General features: G+C 39.0%; 2 protein-coding genes and 2 non-coding genes across 4 annotated transcripts; 3 read left to right on the top strand and 1 right to left on the bottom strand.

The window, feature by feature from the left end:
- Positions 1–2398: 2398 nt before the first annotated feature.
- Positions 2399–5355, bottom strand: LOC106453664 (protein disulfide isomerase-like 1-2). Its single transcript, XM_048753838.1, has 10 exons — positions 5131–5355; positions 5008–5038; positions 4349–4636; positions 3903–4091; positions 3693–3818; positions 3452–3589; positions 3242–3361; positions 3027–3144; positions 2826–2938; positions 2399–2738 (listed from the first exon to the last, which is right to left on the bottom strand). The coding sequence occupies exons 1-10, from the start codon at positions 5298–5300 to the stop codon at positions 2496–2498; spliced, it is 1536 nt and encodes a 511-aa protein (XP_048609795.1). The 5' UTR covers positions 5301–5355; the 3' UTR covers positions 2399–2495.
- A 2913-nt stretch (positions 5356–8268) lies between these two features.
- On the top strand, positions 8269–18861 carry LOC125584256. Its single transcript, XM_048752463.1, has 9 exons — positions 8269–8510; positions 16939–17123; positions 17299–17413; positions 17490–17614; positions 17762–17843; positions 17942–18053; positions 18142–18305; positions 18374–18494; positions 18571–18861. Exons 1-9 carry the CDS (start codon positions 8269–8271, stop codon positions 18859–18861), a joined length of 1437 nt encoding a protein of 478 aa, XP_048608420.1.
- Positions 8999–9105, top strand: LOC125589693. Its single transcript, XR_007325867.1, has one exon. It is a non-coding gene; the product is annotated as a small nucleolar RNA R71 (small nucleolar RNA).
- On the top strand, positions 14637–14743 carry LOC125589691. Its single transcript, XR_007325866.1, has one exon. It is a non-coding gene; the product is annotated as a small nucleolar RNA R71 (small nucleolar RNA).
- Positions 18862–19652: the final 791 nt, after the last annotated feature.

Genomic DNA, 19652 nt, shown 5'->3' with positions numbered 1-19652 from the left:
TTGAAACCGCATCAGTATTAATAGTCATCTCGTATCGGTAGTGATAGTGATGACTGTGGATCGATCATGGTGTACCAGGCATGCTGTGCAAGGATTAGCTAGCAGAGGATTGTCTTTCAGTTGTGCCTCTTGTCTCTCACGAGCATCTGCAATAGCTTTGGCAAGCTCCTCTCTCTGTTGTATCAAACATGGGTTTTAACTTGCTCATCAAGAAATTTGTCTGAAAGTTTTTCTATTACAATACTGTAGGTGTCATCATATTGTTATATTCACAAGGAAGACATCAATGGAAAATGAGGAAACAAACGTACAACAACAGAAACAGAATGGATAGACAACATGTGGAAAACTGAGCAACTCTCAGCTCAGAGTTGGTTAGACTTGCCGCGCCAGATTCCGATACCATCACAGGGGCAGAAACTAACTTGAGGGCTCTGATACTTATCCAAGAACTCCAGTTTTGGAAAGTATAGTTCCCTCAGCTCCCTCCACTCCACTTTTAGCCTGGGAAGGAATTTCAGACGCAAAACCTTGACACTGCACTCTGTTGGCTTCTCAGGCACGGACTTCCCAAAGCCTGTAAGCTTGGTTCCTCCTTTGATGTAGAGTTTTTCCAACATACGTAGCTTACCAGGCTCAAGCAATGAGGGAAGTTCAGCATCAGGAAAACACTGCAGGTCCAGTTTCATTAACTTCTCTGGAAGGTGGCTTGGAACGGCTACCTTCTTTGGAGCCTTGTGAGGCTTTGGATCTGTAACTGGGCTATTAGGAGGAAGCCGTGTCATCGACCTGATGAATTATTTTACTGCTCCAGAAGTAGATTCAGCTTTGTTGTGTTCATTAATACCTCCCCACGCCACTTTCAACTTCTCCAGATTGGAGAAGTCCTGAATATCCACAAACAGCTGAGAAACAGTGAATTTACCACCTTTGTTTATAGTAATGCTTAGCTTTCCAGCTTCTTCAAGTGCTTCAGTTCAGCCAGTAGACACAACGTCTCCACATCAGTAGCATCACTAACCACAAAGCCTTTGAGAACCTCCAAGTTCCAGCCATGACAACCTCTTTGGCATCCGGTCTAACAACGTCATGGAGCTTGTTGAGGCACGGATCTCCTGCCTACAGATTAAAAAAAACATAGACTAAATTAAAATTATACTATAAAATCCAAAAAAAAAGATTATATAAGTATTATCAACTAATTAAATTGACAATAGGATAAGAGAAACACACGAATTACCTCATCATTTCGAGAGCAGCCTTCTGCAGTTCAGGATTAGGGTCTTGAACCCTCTCAACATAGAGCTCCAGGTTCTGCTTCAGTTTCAAGTCCTCTTCAGACTACAAATCACATCAGATGCCAAACATATCATATAGAAATCACTTTAGCAAGGCTTTCAAAACCAACAAACAACTTATCAGCTAAACCCTAAATCTCTACATTAGTGCAATATCTACAGCTTAATCGTAATCTCCACTAACTCTGATTATGAACTAACTCTTGCAGCCAAGCAAAGATTCAAAGAGAATGAAAAATCGAGCTTACCAGATCTTCCTCTTTCTTATCATCCTTCTTCTTGGGATCCTTAGAAGGAACCTTGGTCGTAGCTTCATCCCGCTTCGCACCATCACCAAAGCTGTTCGGATCTGGACCTGAAGCCATCTCAATCAATTGTGGAGGATGTATTGATTAATTGTGTGGATCAGATCGTGAGATGAAAACGAAGAGGGGAAGAGCAAAGGGTTTTACGAATCATCTAGAAAATTGGGGGTTTGGAGAATTGAAAAAGGGAAACGTCGGATCTCTCCACTTTAGATCGTGAAAGGTGAAACGAAGAAGGCTTAGAGAAAAAAGAATGGGCTTCCTGGGCATTGACATTTACATTTTGTCTCAAAAAAAAACGAAGCCCATATTTTTAAACTCGGGATGACGTGTCAGAAAGGAATCTCTTGATTGACTGATTTAATTGTCCTACGTGGACAGCTTCACTGATGCTCATTTCATTCTTTTGCTAACAGTAAACTGATAAATTTCATCGCTGATAGGTTTACTTTTGCCTCCAAAATGATTAAGAGCATCAGCTATTTTAGTACAAGCTCTCACCAAAGCATCTCACAAATGATAATAATATAAATATTAAAATTACTTTATTTGGAACACTATTAACATTACTTTAAAAAAAAAAGGAAATCTAGAATAGTGACATATAGACAAATCTCATACAAGTTTCTCAACCATTTTTAAGAGAGATTTTAAGAGAGAAACTTCTCTTATTTCATTAGTTTTAATGGGAGAGACTTCAAAACTACCGAAATTGTCATCATAGGTTTTATTTGATCGTAACTTTTGTTACTAGTTAGTTCCAAATTTCCAATGACTGAAAGAGTAAAGCGGAAAAGACTATAAATTTTTTATTTTATAAGAAAAAACTCTGATGGATATATGGAGAAGAAGAATAAAGCTCCTACTCAAATTTCAAAAATAAACAAGACTTTTACAGCTCGTCTTTTGTATCCGATGCATCATCAATCTTCTTAGGTTCCTCAGTTTTAGTACTACTAGTGGTATCTTCAACATGAGAAGTTGTTGGCTTGTTCTTCTCAATGAAACTTATGAAGTCTTCCTTTGTCCTGTTTCCTTCGTACGCTACAACGGTTCCACTCACTGATCTGAAGTAAATGGTTGGGAAACCTTTCACATCAAAGGGTTCACTTGGGATATCATTTGCGGTTGCGTCCTACACACCAACATATATTTGTGTTTAGGACAAATCAAAGTTGAGATAACATGTCGAACAACAAGAAGAAACATAGATCAAGCTTACTAGTTTTGCTATGATCACACTTGGGTCGTTCTTGAACGCCAAAGCCACTTCGTCCAAGATAGGGGCAATTTTTTGGCAATGTCCACACCATGGCGCATAGAATTCGATCAAGACTGACAGATAAAATTGATTTTTTGTATCAGTTTTTGTTTTGCAAGAAATTAAAAAAAAAACACTACTAGAGTTTATAAATGTGCTCACCATTCTTTCCAGACTTCAACACTATGTCGTCAAGGGTCTCAGCTACAACAACCTTCACTGGTTCGTTGTTCTCAGCTGGAATAGGTTGAGATTTTTTGAAGACATCAACTTTCCCGTCCTGAAGAAAACGTGTTCTTTACGTTAGGTTATGTTGATTCTACGTAGTTATTATGCATAAAACTCACAAGAATGTGTGTAAAGAGAATGAAACAAACCTTAAAGTCCTTCATCCACGATTCAATCTCCTCAACCACAACGTTTGCTTTCAAGTACTTCTTGCTATCAGGAGTCTGGATAATGACAAGGGGAACTTGGCTCTCTTCTACTCCAAAGTACTGTTATACCAAAGAACAAACTATGCTTAGTTATGTGTAACTTATAGCATAAGAAAATGATTGATATAGACAAAGAATGTAATAGTTAACCTCCAAGGCGCCTTTGCCGCCCTCAGCATCACCAACAAGGAAAGAAAGATCTTGTCCTTTGTAAGATGTAGCAACTTTACGGAACTTCGATTTTAAAGATTCAGCTGATTCTCCAGTGAAGTTGACAAACATCATTACCTGAATTTCAAAATATTACTACAACCAATCAAAACCAAAAGATCATAGAAGAGTTTAAAAATTAAGAGCTATCCAAAAGCTAGAACCAAACATAACAAGTTACCTTAGTGGCAGAGCTGTCGAAGAATGATGCAACATATGGACGGTTGCTTGGATCACTGTCAAAGACTGTGACAAGTGGAATGCTTGACTCTTTGAGAAACTTCTCTAGAGCTTCCCCATTGAAGTCCTATATTCAAGATTTCTAGATCAGTTAAACAGCATGAAACGTTATTTAATTGATGTAACGTACAATACAAGTGTCCCTTTGTACCTTGGAATCAACAAACAGTTCATCGAAAGGCTTGAAAAGCCTCACGACAGGTCCTGCCACTGATGAGTCTCCACGAGGAAGAAGCTTGGCATCCAAAGTGTGTGCAAAATCATAGTCACCGCGCAGTTTCTCAGCAAGGGCTATGAAAGAATCAAACTCCTCACCGGATAACTTAGGGAACACGCCAACCTAAGACAACATAAATGGACAATTACTTAGATTAAATTAGAGCCAGTCTTGGATATAATAAAAATGCAGCATTCGTTTATAACTGCCAAATTATTGGTGGTTAATATGTATAGATTACTCGCCCCCAAAATAATTAAAAATATGTAAATATTGATCATTTAATAATTGTTTTAAGCCCTATGAATCTCAGGACTAATCCTAGCTGCAACGCTTAATAAAACATTCTTAAAAAAGGGAATGACATGCGAGGCACTTACAGCAACAACATTCTTTTCACCGACAACCTCAGCAGCATCAGCAGCTGTCTTAATCTCAGATGAAGCAGGTCCACTTTGCTTCTTGACATAAGAGACAATACCGGGAGCTTCACGAGGTCCGTTGTAATCTTGAATAGACTTTCCTCCATTTCTCAAAATCTTGATAGTGGGGAAGCCCTGAATCTTGTACTCGTTTGCAATGCCTTTGTTTGATTCCTCACTAGCATCAATCTTGGCAAGAACGAGGGGAGGGTTATGGGTGATCAACTCTGATGCAGCCTTCTCGTACTGTTATCAAATATCACCAACGTTAGTCATGAATCTAGTCAATATATATTACTATTAATATATACCATATTACTAGCCATATACCATTAATTTTGGTGAAGGAAAATTTTAGTCAATAAATATTCATAAAATTTTGAATATAATCAATCATAATTTTATGAAAATCATTTGTAAATGGAAGTTTCATATTTTAAAATGTAATTATTATTTAACAATACACTTAATCAATATATTTATCAATAACATTTTCATAAATAATGCTAAATGTTTTTACAGATATTACTATTATAAAAAAATTATAAATCATATTTACATAAACACTAACATTTTTTTTCTTAATATAGTCAATAATTAAAAGCCAATATGTTTACCTCAGGAGCAAGGCTCTTGCAGTGGCCACACCTAAAAGAATAGTAAAACATAGGGTTACCAAATGAATTATAGGGTTTCGAGACACGATCTATGTCAACAGTTCAAAAAGGCTCAGATCTTACCATGGGGCGTAGAACTCGACGACGATGAAGTCATGCTTGTTGATGGTTTCGGTAAAGTTAGAGTGGTCTAGAGTCAAGACGAACTCCTTCGTCTCCGTCTCTTCGCTTCTTGAAGAAGCAAAGATAGATAAGACCACGATCGAAAACAACGCGAAACCTTTAAACGCCATTATCGTTTTCCCTTCTCCCTCTCTACTGTACCAATGTTTGTATGAATGTTATGCTTGTGTCTGAACGAGAACATATATATAGCTCTAGTCATTAATGAAATAACACGAAAATGCTGGATTCTAAGTGGTCATAAATACACGCGTCGAGTTTTAATTGGGTACACTTAGTCATTGGATTTTAATTACCTTTTTTGTAAAAGGGGATTTTAATTACCTTTTTTTTTTGTAAAAGGGGATTTTAATTACTTTGGAAGGATTTTGTTTTAATTGACTCTTGACCATAGAACGAAAGACTATTTAATATTTCACTATTTACTTCTTTAAACAGCAGTGAAAATCATATTAATGAGGATTTGAAAAAATCTTGTAAGAAGATGTGGCCGTTTCTGATTAATAATTTATTGTTCATTTTGGTAAGAATATTGGGTCAACATTCAAAATCAATTGAATTTTGTAAATGACTGACTAAATATGTAGAGAATGTAAATGGAGGTTTGATTTTGATAATTCTCCAAATGGCATTATTATTATAGGTTTTGAAGTTAAATTTTATACTACAATTTTTATTAAATTATTTTACGTTTTTGGAATGTTTAGTTAAAATGTCAATATATCATAATTATGACAATACATCTGCAAATCATGTCTAACACATCTACATAGTTCCTCTTCATTTTTTCAATATTGTATGTTCCATAATGGCAAAATGATCTCTATACTGAATAATGCTATTACACTTAGTTTTATGTAAATCTATGGATTTCCGATTGATTCATACTCTTTTCTTGTCAAGAAAAATTCACAGAAATGTGTATATTAATAATTAAACAATAAGCTACACACTTTTTTTTTTGTATTTGGTGAGTACTAAGGACAACCCTTGTACAAGTTTTTTGTCAATGAAAATTCTGTGATTAGTTTAGAAATATTTATGTAGAGAATATAGTTTAAGAATCAACGAATCTTCATTTCATATTCTCTTAATTTTTATAATCCGATGAATGTCATTTGACTCTCTTTTTTTTTTAGCAAATCATTTGACTGCTAAGAACCTGTTATCATAGTTCAGGACGTCGATTTTGCTTCTATTCTTGTTTTCATGACTTTCCTTCTGTCATTAGATTGATAAGAATTTATATTGTATTTTGGTTTCACTCTCTTGCTGTAAAATGTATTGTGGATGTGTTTTCAGTCAACATGGAATCTTCCACGTTTAAGAAGAAGTTAAATCATCATTTATTTGTTAATCCTGGAAAGTTAAAAGAAGTTACAAACTATTATGTGCAAGCTTTTGGAGCGGTTATAAAGAAAGCTTTTTATTTTCTCTCTATGTCGAGCTATTTTTAGATGACACTATTCTTGTCATTTCCAAAGGAGTAAAAGATCTATCTAAGTATGTTATTTCTTTCTTTTCCATTATTTTTGTTATCTTTTTTTGTTTAATCTAATCACTATACATATTTGACTAATGAAAGGGAAACTATAATCAGGCTTGAAGTGACAGTGAATGTTGATGAAGTCAAAACATTAGCTCTTAACAATGATAATAACTCTGAAATAGAACTTAGACATGAGAAAGATTACTCATGGTTGATCTCAGTTGAAGAAGGAGATAGAGGAATTCAAGCTAAAATATTAGATCCGTATGGTTATATATGGGCTCTTTCTCATACTAAGGCAAAGAACACTTGTAAACATGTAAGTATTAAATCACTTTGTATTTAAGTTCTAAATTTCGATAAGTCAACAAAATAATTCATTATATTGTTGTTTTATAGTGCTATTGCTCTTCTCCAATTCATTTGTTTGACTCTCTGTGTACTCACCCTAGAACACTGCGTTGGATAAAACTAGATTCACCCACGTCTGCTTATGTACAAGAATTGAACGTTTCAAGTAAACTAGAAGAGGTATAGTGTCATTTTGAACTAATCTTGATTGATATCATTGATGCATGTTAATATCTCTTTTCATCCTTAGAAATACAAAACGTTCGTTATAACATGTAATGACCATGTCGATAACCGAAGTCAAGATTTCAAGACCATTCCATTTCCATACCATGGTTTTACTTCTCTCATGCAATATATGATTAATGTAAGTTTGTTTTGCTTGTGTATTTACAGTATGTATATGCTTCATTTTGTTTTAATTTCACTTAGGTTTTTGTGTTATTAGGTGTATTGTTACATGGTCGTAATCCGCTGGGCTAATTTGATAATTCGATTCAAGACGAAAGAGATTGAAAAGAGAGTTTTATGAGAGGTTGGATAAAGTTCTTTTAAGGGTTCATTCAAGACTTGAATGTATTAATTTTAATCTGGACACCAGTCCTCTTGGCCATAGGAAACTCGGAGTAGAATGTGTTGTTAAATTGCTTCAGACAATTCTTGCCAAAATAGGATATAAGGAAGGGATGAACGATTCCATCAACACGGAACTCGTTAATTGGATCGATTTATTAGGGTGGTCTGCTTGGGTTTATTCTTTTATGTTTTGATTATTGTATTTAATACATTAAATCTAACTATACTAAAAGGCAAATACTAAGCCTTCTGAGATGGTCCACGTAGGACTAGAAATTCATCCAGTAAGAAATTAGCGTTCAGCCATGTCAGCAACGACTTGGTTCAAGTTGGGCTTCGGGTGTATTTTGCAACCCACTAAGTTCGGGCTTTTGTTTATTTTGGCCCACCTGTGTTGTGTTGTTACGGAGACGCAGAGACGGCGTAACCCAAATCCTTCTTCCCCTACCTTTCGACTTCCACCTCTTCCTTTCCCCTCCTCTGCAAATCCGTTTAGACAATTACTTCATCACTAATTGATCTAATCAAGACTTTGTTTCAACTCTTTCAATGGCTTCTTTTCACCTTCCTTTCAATTTTCCTATTTATATATCTCTTTTCTTAACTTATGTCTCCATTGAAATTATTCTCTCAGAAAAAAAAAAACTCAAGACACTCAACCGATGGAACCCACCGGTAACTCCTCCGACTCCAGTGACCGCAAGACCGGCAAGAAGATCGTCGCCTCCTCTGCTACTGTGAAACCAAATGGGAAGTCCATCGCTTCCTCCGCGATTGCGACGACTGATGTTTCATCTCCTGTTCCGGTGAAACCAAACGTTGCTACCGATCTCTCCTCCGTGCATGCAGACCAAGTCATGTTATTCCGAGATGTCTCATTCGGCCCACGCGAAGCGGAATTGAGGTTTCGTCTGATTCACTTCTGGGAGGCTCGAAATCCACTCACGAAAACACTCATCGGACAAGAAATGCTTCTTATCGATGAAGAGGTCAGTCTCAAATTTTTTTTTATTTTTTCTATAGGTTTAGTATTGCTCGATTGAGATGGTATCTATATTAATCGATGCTTTGATATTATCTACAATAGCTGGTGTCTCTTGGCTTGGGTTGCCGACAAAGTGCAGCTGCTCTTGGGTAGCTTTATCAGCAAGGAGGATGTCTATCTTATCCTGTAGAGCTTTCAACTCCTTCCTCGTTTGCTTATCCTCAGTTCTACTGCTTCTGTCGTGGTCTCCACTGTAGACTGCATCACTCTTTACCATGTTGTCAACCAGTTCTTCTGCATCCTCCTCAGTTCTCCCCAAGAAGAACCCATTGCTAGCTGTATCCAGTCTGGCTCTGTACTTAGGAAGAGCACCACGGTAGAATGTGCTTAGCAAGCTCTCCTTAGAAAAGCCATGGTGTGGGCATTGAGCTTGGTAGCCCTTGAATCTCTCCCAGGCTTCACTGAAGCCTTCCAAGTTCTTCTGTTGAAAGCTGGAAATCTCGTTTCTCAGCTTAGCAGTTCTTGAAGTAGAGAAGAACTTCTCCAAGAATGCTTTCTTGCAGTCATCCCAAGTAGTGATGGAGTCACTGGGTAGAGACTTCTCCCACTGACGTGCCTTATCCCCCAAAGAGAAAGGGAATAGCTTGAGCTTTAAGGCATCTTCGGACACACCATTGGTTTTTGACAACCCACAGTAGCTGTCGAACCTGTCCAAGTGATCAAATGGATCCTCTAGAGCCAAGCCATGATACTTGTTGTTCTCGATCACGTTGAGGAGTCCTGATTTGATCTCAAAGTTGTTGGCTGCCACAGCGGGTGCTCGGATTCCCAATCTATGACCATGAATGTTGGGGCGGTCGTAAGTGCCAATGGGTCGAGCTGCTCGCTGTTGGTTTTGAGGTATGTCTCCCATATCAGTACTCAATCTCTGCAAGTGAGCCTGTTGCTCTTCTTCTCTTCTATTTCTAGCACACTCTCTCTCTAAAGCTCTGATGTCTGCAGCTATTGGAACTAGGTTTGATGGACCCCTGCTCCTCAAGTTCATACACCTGTAGATTAAAGGGAGGTGAAGAAAAAGAATCAGTAACCAAAAGAAAATAAAAATGACTTAGTCTCAAGCAAGTGACTAAATCTCAATGTTCAAATCTACTCAGAATTTGGCAACGGCGCCAATTTGATGTTAGGAGTTTTCAAGGCTCCTAAGACAAATGTTGTAGTATAGAAGATTGTCGAACCAGTTCTGAGGGATATCAAAGCACTGAGAATGCAAGTACTCACTTAATCTAAGTGCAACCAATGATTTAGAAGGGTTTTAAACTATGACTAAAACTAGAAAGCAATAACAGAATGATACTTTCTTGACTAAAGGAAAAGAGAACTCATGGGTATAGGGATTAGACCTTGGGTGATCAAGTATCGAACTAAGGATGGCAGATGATCAATCAAACTATCAACCTTAAGCCTAGACACAATTCTAAGCAAGCTCTATGTCTAGATGAATGCTCATTTGCTAACATATCTCAAACATCAAATGTCTTTGGTTGAATAATATGAAAGCAATCATTACTAACAAGTCTATTAGCTATCTTAGTACCTTTAACAACAAATGTCTTTGGCAAAGTATACTAAAAGCCTAGGAGAGTTGTCTCGGGCATTTCATCGAACACCTTTCGGGTGAGAAATGCCTAAGGATCAACAACTGAGTGGCCAACTCAGAAGATGCATTATGATTACTCTACTAGCAAGGAAATATGAATGATCTACACTAAAACATCCTAGCTCTAACCTAATCACCCTTAATCTCCCTAACCCATGAATTCAAAAGGTGATTACTCACTAATCTCCATGATTCCTCTTAAACCCATATTGGATTTCAGATTAATCATGTAGAGAAATAGATAAGAAATCAACAAGAACACAAGAACATAACAATCAAAATCCAAGAGATGAACTTCTCAAGAGAGTTCTTGTGTCTTTCTCAATAGATCAAAAGATAAAAGATAATCTGCCACTGGTGGCTACAAAAGATGTTTAAAACATAGGTTTTTCCAAGTGCAAAACGTCCAAAATAAATTGCAAAAAGGTCCTTAAGAAATCATGATTTTCGGCAGCAAAATAACGCGGAGCGACTTGCAGGTGTCGCTCCGGGAAGTCGCTCCAGGGCCGATTTTTGGTGTGTCCGGGCGAGAGGTCGCGAGCGACTTTGGTGTGTCGCTCCAACGGGTCGCTCTGGATCGGGAGCGACCTTGGTAGGTCGCTCTGAGAGGTCGCTCCAGGCTTCGCTTCGTGTCGTCTCGCCATAGAGACGCGAGCGACCTCGGGGTGTCGCTTTGGGAGGTCGCTCCGAGAAGGGTGTGAGATGCGAGCGACCTCGGTGCGTCGCTCTGGGCAAGTCGCTCTAGCTTCCTACGGGATGAATATGGCGAGCGACTTCACGGGGTCGCTCTAGCTAGGTCGCTCTGAGAGGTGCTTTGGAGCGACCTCATGACGTCGCTGCGGAACCTCGCTCCCATGCTCTGCTCGTCCAATGATCACCTGTTTCACGTCCTTTAAGCTCCAAATGCATCCAAATGTCCCCAAGAACTCCATGTGGCACTCCAACACCTAATGAGGACAATGAATGCAAAATGCAACCTAGACATGGCTAAATCCTAATCTATATGATGAAAATGCTAATGGATGAATGGATAAAACAATGCAAATATGCAAGATATCAACTCCCCCAAACTTGTTCTTTTACTTGTCCACAAGTGAACTTTCTAGAACTCATAGGGAGAGAGGTTGAAGGTGGGAGCACATAGCCAAAAGAAACACAACTAGCACACTCTCTTATTACACTCTAGCTTCTCTAGGCCTATCTTAACTCTTTTTGTTCTTACACTCATCATCAAGCATCCACACATTCAAATCAACCAACTCTCACATTCATTAAGCACAAAACATCAGGTGAATTCTTGCAAATGGTCAGTTGGTCCAAGTCATTTGGTTGGGTAAGGGAAGGCTTTTATTCAAGTGATTCAAGAGGTTCAAAACATATGATCTTTAAGGTGGTTTACTCTCAAAACAAGTAGCCTTGACATTGCACATAATATATCTAAGAAAGGGACCAACTCATGCATACAATGCTCAATCTCCATTGTTCTACCCTTTTCCCAAACATACAAATCACACAATCATTTCCCAATGTCAAACCCTACTCACATCTCTCACCAAAAGATCCTAAGAACTTTAACTCCTTCTCTTTGAAATCTACAAGGGATTTTTCACAACCTCAAAACATTTCTTAGCTCCTAACAACTTTGCTAGCCCCCTTTTCTTTTCTTTTTCTTTTTTTTTTTTTTTTTTTCGATTTTTTTTTTTTTATATATTTTTTTTTTTTTTTTTTTTTAGGTTGGGGGCCAAGACTTTTCAAAACTAGAGCTAGAGGTTCTCTACTTATCCCAGAAAATCGATTCACTTAAGCACAAAGAGTCTATCCTTTTTATTTTTCATTTCTCCCAAATCATGATCACAACACTCACCCTCCCACCTATAGCTAGACAAAAGAGTGTCCAATCTAGCAAAAATGAAGATCAAGCATTGTCGTTCCCGATACTCTCAACATTATGCGCATGTAAGACTTTCCGAAGAAGGCCTCACTCATCAAACAATGAAAGCTTAAAAGGAAGGAAAGGTTTTGGGAGTGGTCTACCACTAGAGTTTGTCAAAAAGATTGGCATAAAAGATGTGACAACTCCAGTGTGTATAGCCATGACTCAGTACACAAGGGACCCTAAGCAAGAAGCATTAAGTTCATTCATTTCTAATAAGGTTGTAGTTGGCTTCAAAGACTGAGTTTCAGCAATCAACAAGTTTCAGGAAGAGTTTTCAAGGCTCGAAACATACAAGTCTTTTTGAGAGGTGCAAAAGCTAGTCAAGTGCAACGTAGTGTTCTTTACAAGGCATTCAAATCATTGCTCCCAATGCAAGTGAATGCAACCTATATGCTCTAGACTCTCCTAAAAATGCAAATGATGCAAACTAAATGATTGATTTTTTTTTTTTTTTTTATCTATGCAAATAGGTATGCCATGCATGACTCAATGAAACAACATCAAAGCAAACATGATCAAATACTTGGTACCTCCCCCAAACTTGAGTGACACAGTCTCTGTGTCGTCAAGTAGAGAGAGAGATACCGAAAAGAAGACTAATATGCAAAAATGAAATGGTATATACAAGGGAGTGTGGTGGGTTACCTTCTATAGGGAATGAGTAGAGGGAGATGCTCCCTCCTCGTCGTCCTCAGGTGGTAACTCTTCAAGGTGCTCATCAGCAGGGGTGTCCATCTCTTCAATGTAGAAGGCTTGCCCGAACACAGTTGGTTTCCTCATTTTCCTCTTGATGTCAAAGTGGAGGATGTTCTCTTTACCCAAATGGAGATCAATCGTGCCTTCCTTCACATTAACAATAGCTCCTGCTGTAGCTAAGAATGGCCTTCCTAGAATCAATGGATCTTGAGCCTCCTCACCCATCTCAAGCACCACAAAATCTGTAGGTATCTCATACCTTCCAATCTTCACAGGGAGGTCCTCTAAGATGCCCACAGGGTACTTCACTGAACGATCAGCTAACACCAGAGAGAGTCTACACTTCTTGTACTGAGTGAATCCAAGCTTCTTTGCAACAGACAAAGGCATCAAGCTGACACTAGCTCCCAAATCGCAGAGACTTTTCTCAAATACCATAGGTCCAAGAGCACAAGGTAGTGTGAAGCTTCCTGGATCCTCTAATTTCTCTGGAACATCAAGCCTCTGGATGATGGCATTGCACTCATGGGTAAGATTCATCATGCTTTCCATCTCCTTCTTCTTTGCAGCTACAACATCTTTCAGGAAATTGTTGTATTGAGGAATCAACATGAAAGCATCGATGATGGGCATTGCAACCTGAGCTTCACTCATTTGCTTCTCAAACAGAGCTTTGTATTTCTCTAGCAGCTGCTTCTTGAATCTACCAGGGAATGGAAGTTTGGGTTCATAGGGAGGAGGAACAAAAGAACTTTCACTTGCTGGAGTAACAACTTCACCATCCTTTACTGTCTTCTTCTCCTCTCCAACCTTTCCTTTACCTTTGGCTTCCACTATCTTCTCCAAGATCTCGTCATTGATCTTCTCATCAACAATCACCACTTCATCATCTATGTTGATGGCAACCCCCTCACCTAATTTCTCAGCATCCTTGGTGAGGGTTCTAGGAGGTAACTGCTTACCACTCCTAAGGGTGATAGCTTTGGCCTCCTTGGGATTTTGGTCAGACTTTCCAGGTAGAGATCCTTGCTGGCGATTCTGGTGAGTGTTCATGGAAGCAAATTGATTCTCTAAATTCCTGACTGTAGAAGCAAGGTGTGAGAATTTGTTGTTGAGCTCATTGTAGCTCCCATCAATCTTGGAATGAAGGTTCTTCAACTCATAACCAACTTGCTTCTCACTTCTAGTCTGAGACTCCAAGATTTGCTTCAGTAAGGTATCAGTGCTGCTCTCTTGAGGAGCAGAGGAACCAGACGAGGGGTTTTGCTGAGGCTGATAGCTGCCTTGCTGGTTGTTTCTTGGCGGATAGCCACTCTGCTGGTTGTTGGAATAGGACTTCTGTTGGTAGTTGTTGTACTGAAAGTTGGGTTCTTTCTTGTACCAGCTACCATTGTTGTTGATGAAACACAGCTCTTCCTGACCTTCCAAACCCTCAACTTCATGGACAATAGCTGGTGTCTCTTGGCTTGGGTTGCCGACAAAGTGCAGCTGCTCTTGGGTAGCTTTATCAGCAAGGAGGATGTCTATCTTATCCTGTAGAGCTTTCAACTCCTTCCTCGTTTGCTTATCCTCAGTTCTACTGCTTCTGTCGTGGTCTCCACTGTAGACTGCATCACTCTTTACCATGTTGTCAACCAGTTCTTCTGCATCCTCCTCAGTTCTCCCCAAGAAGAACCCATTGCTAGCTGTATCCAGTCTGGCTCTGTACTTAGGAAGAGCACCACGGTAGAATGTGCTCAGCAAGCTCTCCTTAGAAAAGCCATGGTGTGGGCATTGAGCTTGGTAGCCCTTGAATCTCTCCCAGGCTTCACTGAAGCCTTCCAAGTTCTTCTGTTGAAAGCTGGAAATCTCGTTTCTCAGCTTAGCAGTTCTTGAAGTAGAGAAGAACTTCTCCAAGAATGCTTTCTTGCAGTCATCCCAAGTAGTGATGGAGTCACTGGGTAGAGACTTCTCCCACTGACGTGCCTTATCCCCCAAAGAGAAAGGGAATAGCTTGAGCTTTAAGGCATCTTCGGACACACCATTGGTTTTTGACAACCCACAGTAGCTGTCGAACCTGTCCAAGTGATCAAATGGATCCTCTAGAGCCAAGCCATGATACTTGTTGTTCTCGATCACGTTGAGGAGTCCTGATTTGATCTCAAAGTTGTTGGCTGCCACAGCGGGTGCTCGGATTCCCAATCTATGACCATGAATGTTGGGGCGGTCGTAAGTGCCAATGGGTCGAGCTGCTCGCTGTTGGTTTTGAGGTATGTCTCCCATATCAGTACTCAATCTCTGCAAGTGAGCCTGTTGCTCTTCTTCTCTTCTATTTCTAGCACACTCTCTCTCTAAAGCTCTGATGTCTGCAGCTATTGGAACTAGGTTTGATGGACCCCTGCTCCTCAAGTTCATACACCTGTAGATTAAAGGGAGGTGAAGAAAAAGAATCAGTAACAAAAGAAAATAAAAATGACTTAGTCTCAAGCAAGTGACTAAATCTCAATGTTCAAATCTACTCAGAATTTGGCAACGGCGCCAATTTGATGTTAGGAGTTTTCAAGGCTCCTAAGACAAATGTTGTAGTATAGAAGATTGTCGAACCAGTTCTGAGGGATATCAAAGCACTGAGAATGCAAGTACTCACTTAATCTAAGTGCAACCAATGATTTAGAAGGGTTTTAAACTATGACTAAAACTAGAAAGCAATAACAGAATGATACTTTCTTGACTAAAGGAAAAGAGAACTCATGGGTATAGGGATTAGACCTTGGGTGATCAAGTATCGAACTAAGGATGGCAGATGATCAATCAAACTATCAACCTTAAGCCTAGACACAATTCTAAGCAAGCTCTATGTCTAGATGAATGCTCATTTGCTAACATATCTCAAACATCAAATGTCTTTGGTTGAATAATATGAAAGCAATCATTACTAACAAGTCTATTAGCTATCTTAGTACCTTTAACAACAAATGTCTTTGGCAAAGTATACTAAAAGCCTAGGAGAGTTGTCTCGGGCATTTCATCGAACACCTTTCGGGTGAGAAATGCCTAAGGATCAACAACTGAGTGGCCAACTCAGAAGATGCATTATGATTACTCTACTAGCAAGGAAATATGAATGATCTACACTAAAACATCCTAGCTCTAACCTAATCACCCTTAATCTCCCTAACCCATGAATTCAAAAGGTGATTACTCACTAATCTCCATGATTCCTCTTAAACCCATATTGGATTTCAGATTAACCATGTAGAGAAATAGATAAGAAATCAACAAGAACACAAGAACATAACAATCAAAATCCAAGAGATGAACTTCTCAAGAGAGTTCTTGTGTCTTTCTCAATAGATCAAAAGATAAAAGATAATCTGCCACTGGTGGCTACAAAAGATGTTTAAAACATAGGTTTTTCCAAGTGCAAAACGTCCAAAATAAATTGCAAAAAGGTCCTTAAGAAATCATGATTTTCGGCAGCAAAATAACGCGGAGCGACTTGCAGGTGTCGCTCCGGGAAGTCGCTCCAGGGCCGATTTTTGGTGTGTCCGGGCGAGAGGTCGCGAGCGACTTTGGTGTGTCGCTCCAACGGGTCGCTCTGGATCGGGAGCGACCTACCAAGGTCGCTCTGAGAGGTCGCTCCAGGCTTCGCTTCGTGTCGTCTCGCCATAGAGACGCGAGCGACCTCGGGGTGTCGCTTTGGGAGGTCGCTCCGAGAAGGGTGTGAGATGCGAGCGACCTCGGTGCGTCGCTCTGGGCAAGTCGCTCTAGCTTCCTACGGGATGAATATGGCGAGCGACTTCACGGGGTCGCTCTAGCTAGGTCGCTCTGAGAGGTGCTTTGGAGCGACCTCATGACGTCGCTGCGGAACCTCGCTCCCATGCTCTGCTCGTCCAATGATCACCTGTTTCACGTCCTTTAAGCTCCAAATGCATCCAAATGTCCCCAAGAACTCCATGTGGCACTCCAACACCTAATGAGGACAATGAATGCAAAATGCAACCTAGACATGGCTAAATCCTAATCTATATGATGAAAATGCTAATGGATGAATGGATAAAACAATGCAAATATGCAAGATATCACGGGTCCAGAAGCAAAGTTCAATATCGAGTTGCTGATCATATCGCCACCGTCTCATTCACCTGGAATTCTGATTTAGCGGTTCTTGATAACCCTCCGGTCCCATTTCCAGAGGATAGGTTCAGGTTCCACGGCTATGAGGAGTTTAGGGCCAACTGCGACTCTAAGGGTGACCTTTATGGTAAGTCTATTGGATTACTGATGTTTTTTTGCTTAAATCTTTAGATATATTTGATCACCTCAAACGAGTATTAGTGTTGTACATTAATTGAAATATTTGAACAACTGATGAGCACTTTATAGTTACGTTTGATTTAGAAGTTTGATGTATGCGGATTTCTTTGATTTTATAACAGATTATGTTGGCCATATGAAGCTGGTGAATGGGCAGACTATCTCTGACCATATTGTTCTTGACGAGGTTGACATCTCAGAGAAGCGGCATATATGTGTTCATGTTCAGACACATGAGTAAGTTTGTCCATTTGTTAGACGTTTTCATTGTGAGTTGTCCTTAATATATACGGGATTGTTTCATTTTATGTAGTGGACCAGTGATGAAGCTCTACATATGGGACAAGGCTGCATCCGACTTCTGCCAGAAATTCAAATCTTATGGAGGCACCCCAAGCGTTCTGTTAGTCACCACTGTGAACCCCAAACACCTTGGAGGTTAGAATATCACTTATAAAACATCATGTTCATATCCATAACTTAGCTGTCGTATCACAAATTTAACTGTATTAGGTCTTTTTATTTTTATTAGCTGAGACAGAGATTATATTATGGATAGTCATCTTTATTCATACTTTTTAACAGGAACACTCGCTCTCACTACAATGTCATCATCTCGAGTGTTCATGGATGCTGATGTCCAGCCTAGCAAAGATTATCTTGAATGGTATTCATTTGAGAGCTCGGTTATTTTCATGCAAATTTTGCTTTGTCATTTTACACGATTTCATTTCTAACATAATTTTGGCTTCCTTTTTTCCTCAGGTTGAGCTCTAACTCGGACATTGCTAATAGGGTTGCTGCTGAGGTCGTTACCAAGCCTGAGACAGTGACTCTAGGGGAGATATTCTCTTACATCAAGCAGGAAGGTTCTAAGGTATATAAGAGTTGTTCTGTTTTTTTTTAAACATTCATTTCCATGCTCCTGATTATTGATGAAGATTGTTTTTTTTTATACCATGAAGGTTGCTTGGTTTGAATGCACAGCAACTATCGATGATGTTGTCCAGGGTTCTGCCTGGTATTACGTTTCTTGCGGAGGATGTAATAGTAAGGCAGTAAAAGGGCCTACCTCTCTGATTTGTAACAGCAAGAAATGTGGGAAAAGGGAAGTTACAGGCGTTCCTCAGTAAGTGTTGTATACAAATTTTCTTTTTCGTTTTGTCAGTACTAATAGTTAATCTTCTTTCATTGCAGGTACCTCACAAAGATCTCTGTTTATGATGAGAGTGAGCAAGCAGTTTTTGTTGTACTTGGTGATGCTGGCAAAGAGTTGACCGGGAAGCATGCGTCAGAATTAGTTGCCAGTTACTTTGAGGTAATTTCATACCTGACTATTCATAGCGTGATATTTGAAGTAATACCTATTTGATTTTGATTTTTTTTAACGTTAGTCCAATGCTGGTGTGGATGCTGACCATTGTGTGCCGGTGCCGCAAGCTCTACTTGATGCAATAGGGCAGAAGCGCAGATTCATTGTGAAGGTTTCCGACCATAACTTGACAGGCAAGACTCAAACCCTGACTGTCACCAAGATACTCCCGCCAGAAGCTCCACAGCCCATAGAACACTTGGAAGAAAAGGCTAATCCTTCAAAAGGCTTCGAAGATGCTGCGGGTGATATGGTTAGGAAAGCATCTGAGCGTCTTGAGTCAGGAGAAGCCAAGCGCCCCAAGAGTGGCTAAATCAGCTTCAGACTATTCTCTCATGCAGTGATTGTTATTGCTGCGTTTAATTTCTGTTTTTACGTTTACCTAAAGACTATGCTTTCTTTCGTTTCAAATATCAGACTTTGGTTCATTAGAGACTACTCCACTCACTTCATGCATGCTGAGTGGTCGTATTCTTTATTTCATGTTTGAGTGAAGACTTTGTTTTTTCTTTGTTTAAAATTTTGCTTTTGTTAGATATTTGCATTCAGTTTGATAATGACTTGAGTTGTTGGCATCATTGGAATTCATAATAATTACTAGCTTTGTAAAACATTTATAGACTATTTTGTATTATAACTGATGTAAACTGAAATATATGAACCATCATAATATGCTATGAATTATGATTGATGAATTATGATTGGTGTGTAAGATATTAGAGACAAAATGCATGTATACTTATTTTGAGACTGTACATATTAGTTTGTGTAATTTTTTTGATGACCAAGATTAGTTTTGTATAATTATATTTTATTTTGTTCAACCATAACTTTTTACCTCCGCTTTTTGCTTCGAATCGACCAACAAAAAAAAATCTTAGTATCATCTCCATCTTAATATCATCTCCAAATATATAAGAAGGAAACATGTTTTTATCAAGAATTTCCTAAATATAATATAATATCGCTCGATATATAATAAATTAATAAGGATAATGTATTCAAAGTAACAAAAGAAGAAAACATAATATTTGTCATTGGTGATTGAAGACGTAAATTTAGATCCGAATAAACTCTGTTTTAAAATAAGAAAAGTTTTTTTAC

Source organism: Brassica napus, chromosome A2, assembly GCF_020379485.1.
Source record: "Brassica napus cultivar Da-Ae chromosome A2, Da-Ae, whole genome shotgun sequence".
Classification (NCBI taxonomy): Eukaryota; Viridiplantae; Streptophyta; class Magnoliopsida; order Brassicales; family Brassicaceae; genus Brassica; species Brassica napus.
Note: the sequence above shows the minus strand (reverse complement) of the source record. Positions and strands in the feature narration are given on the sequence as shown.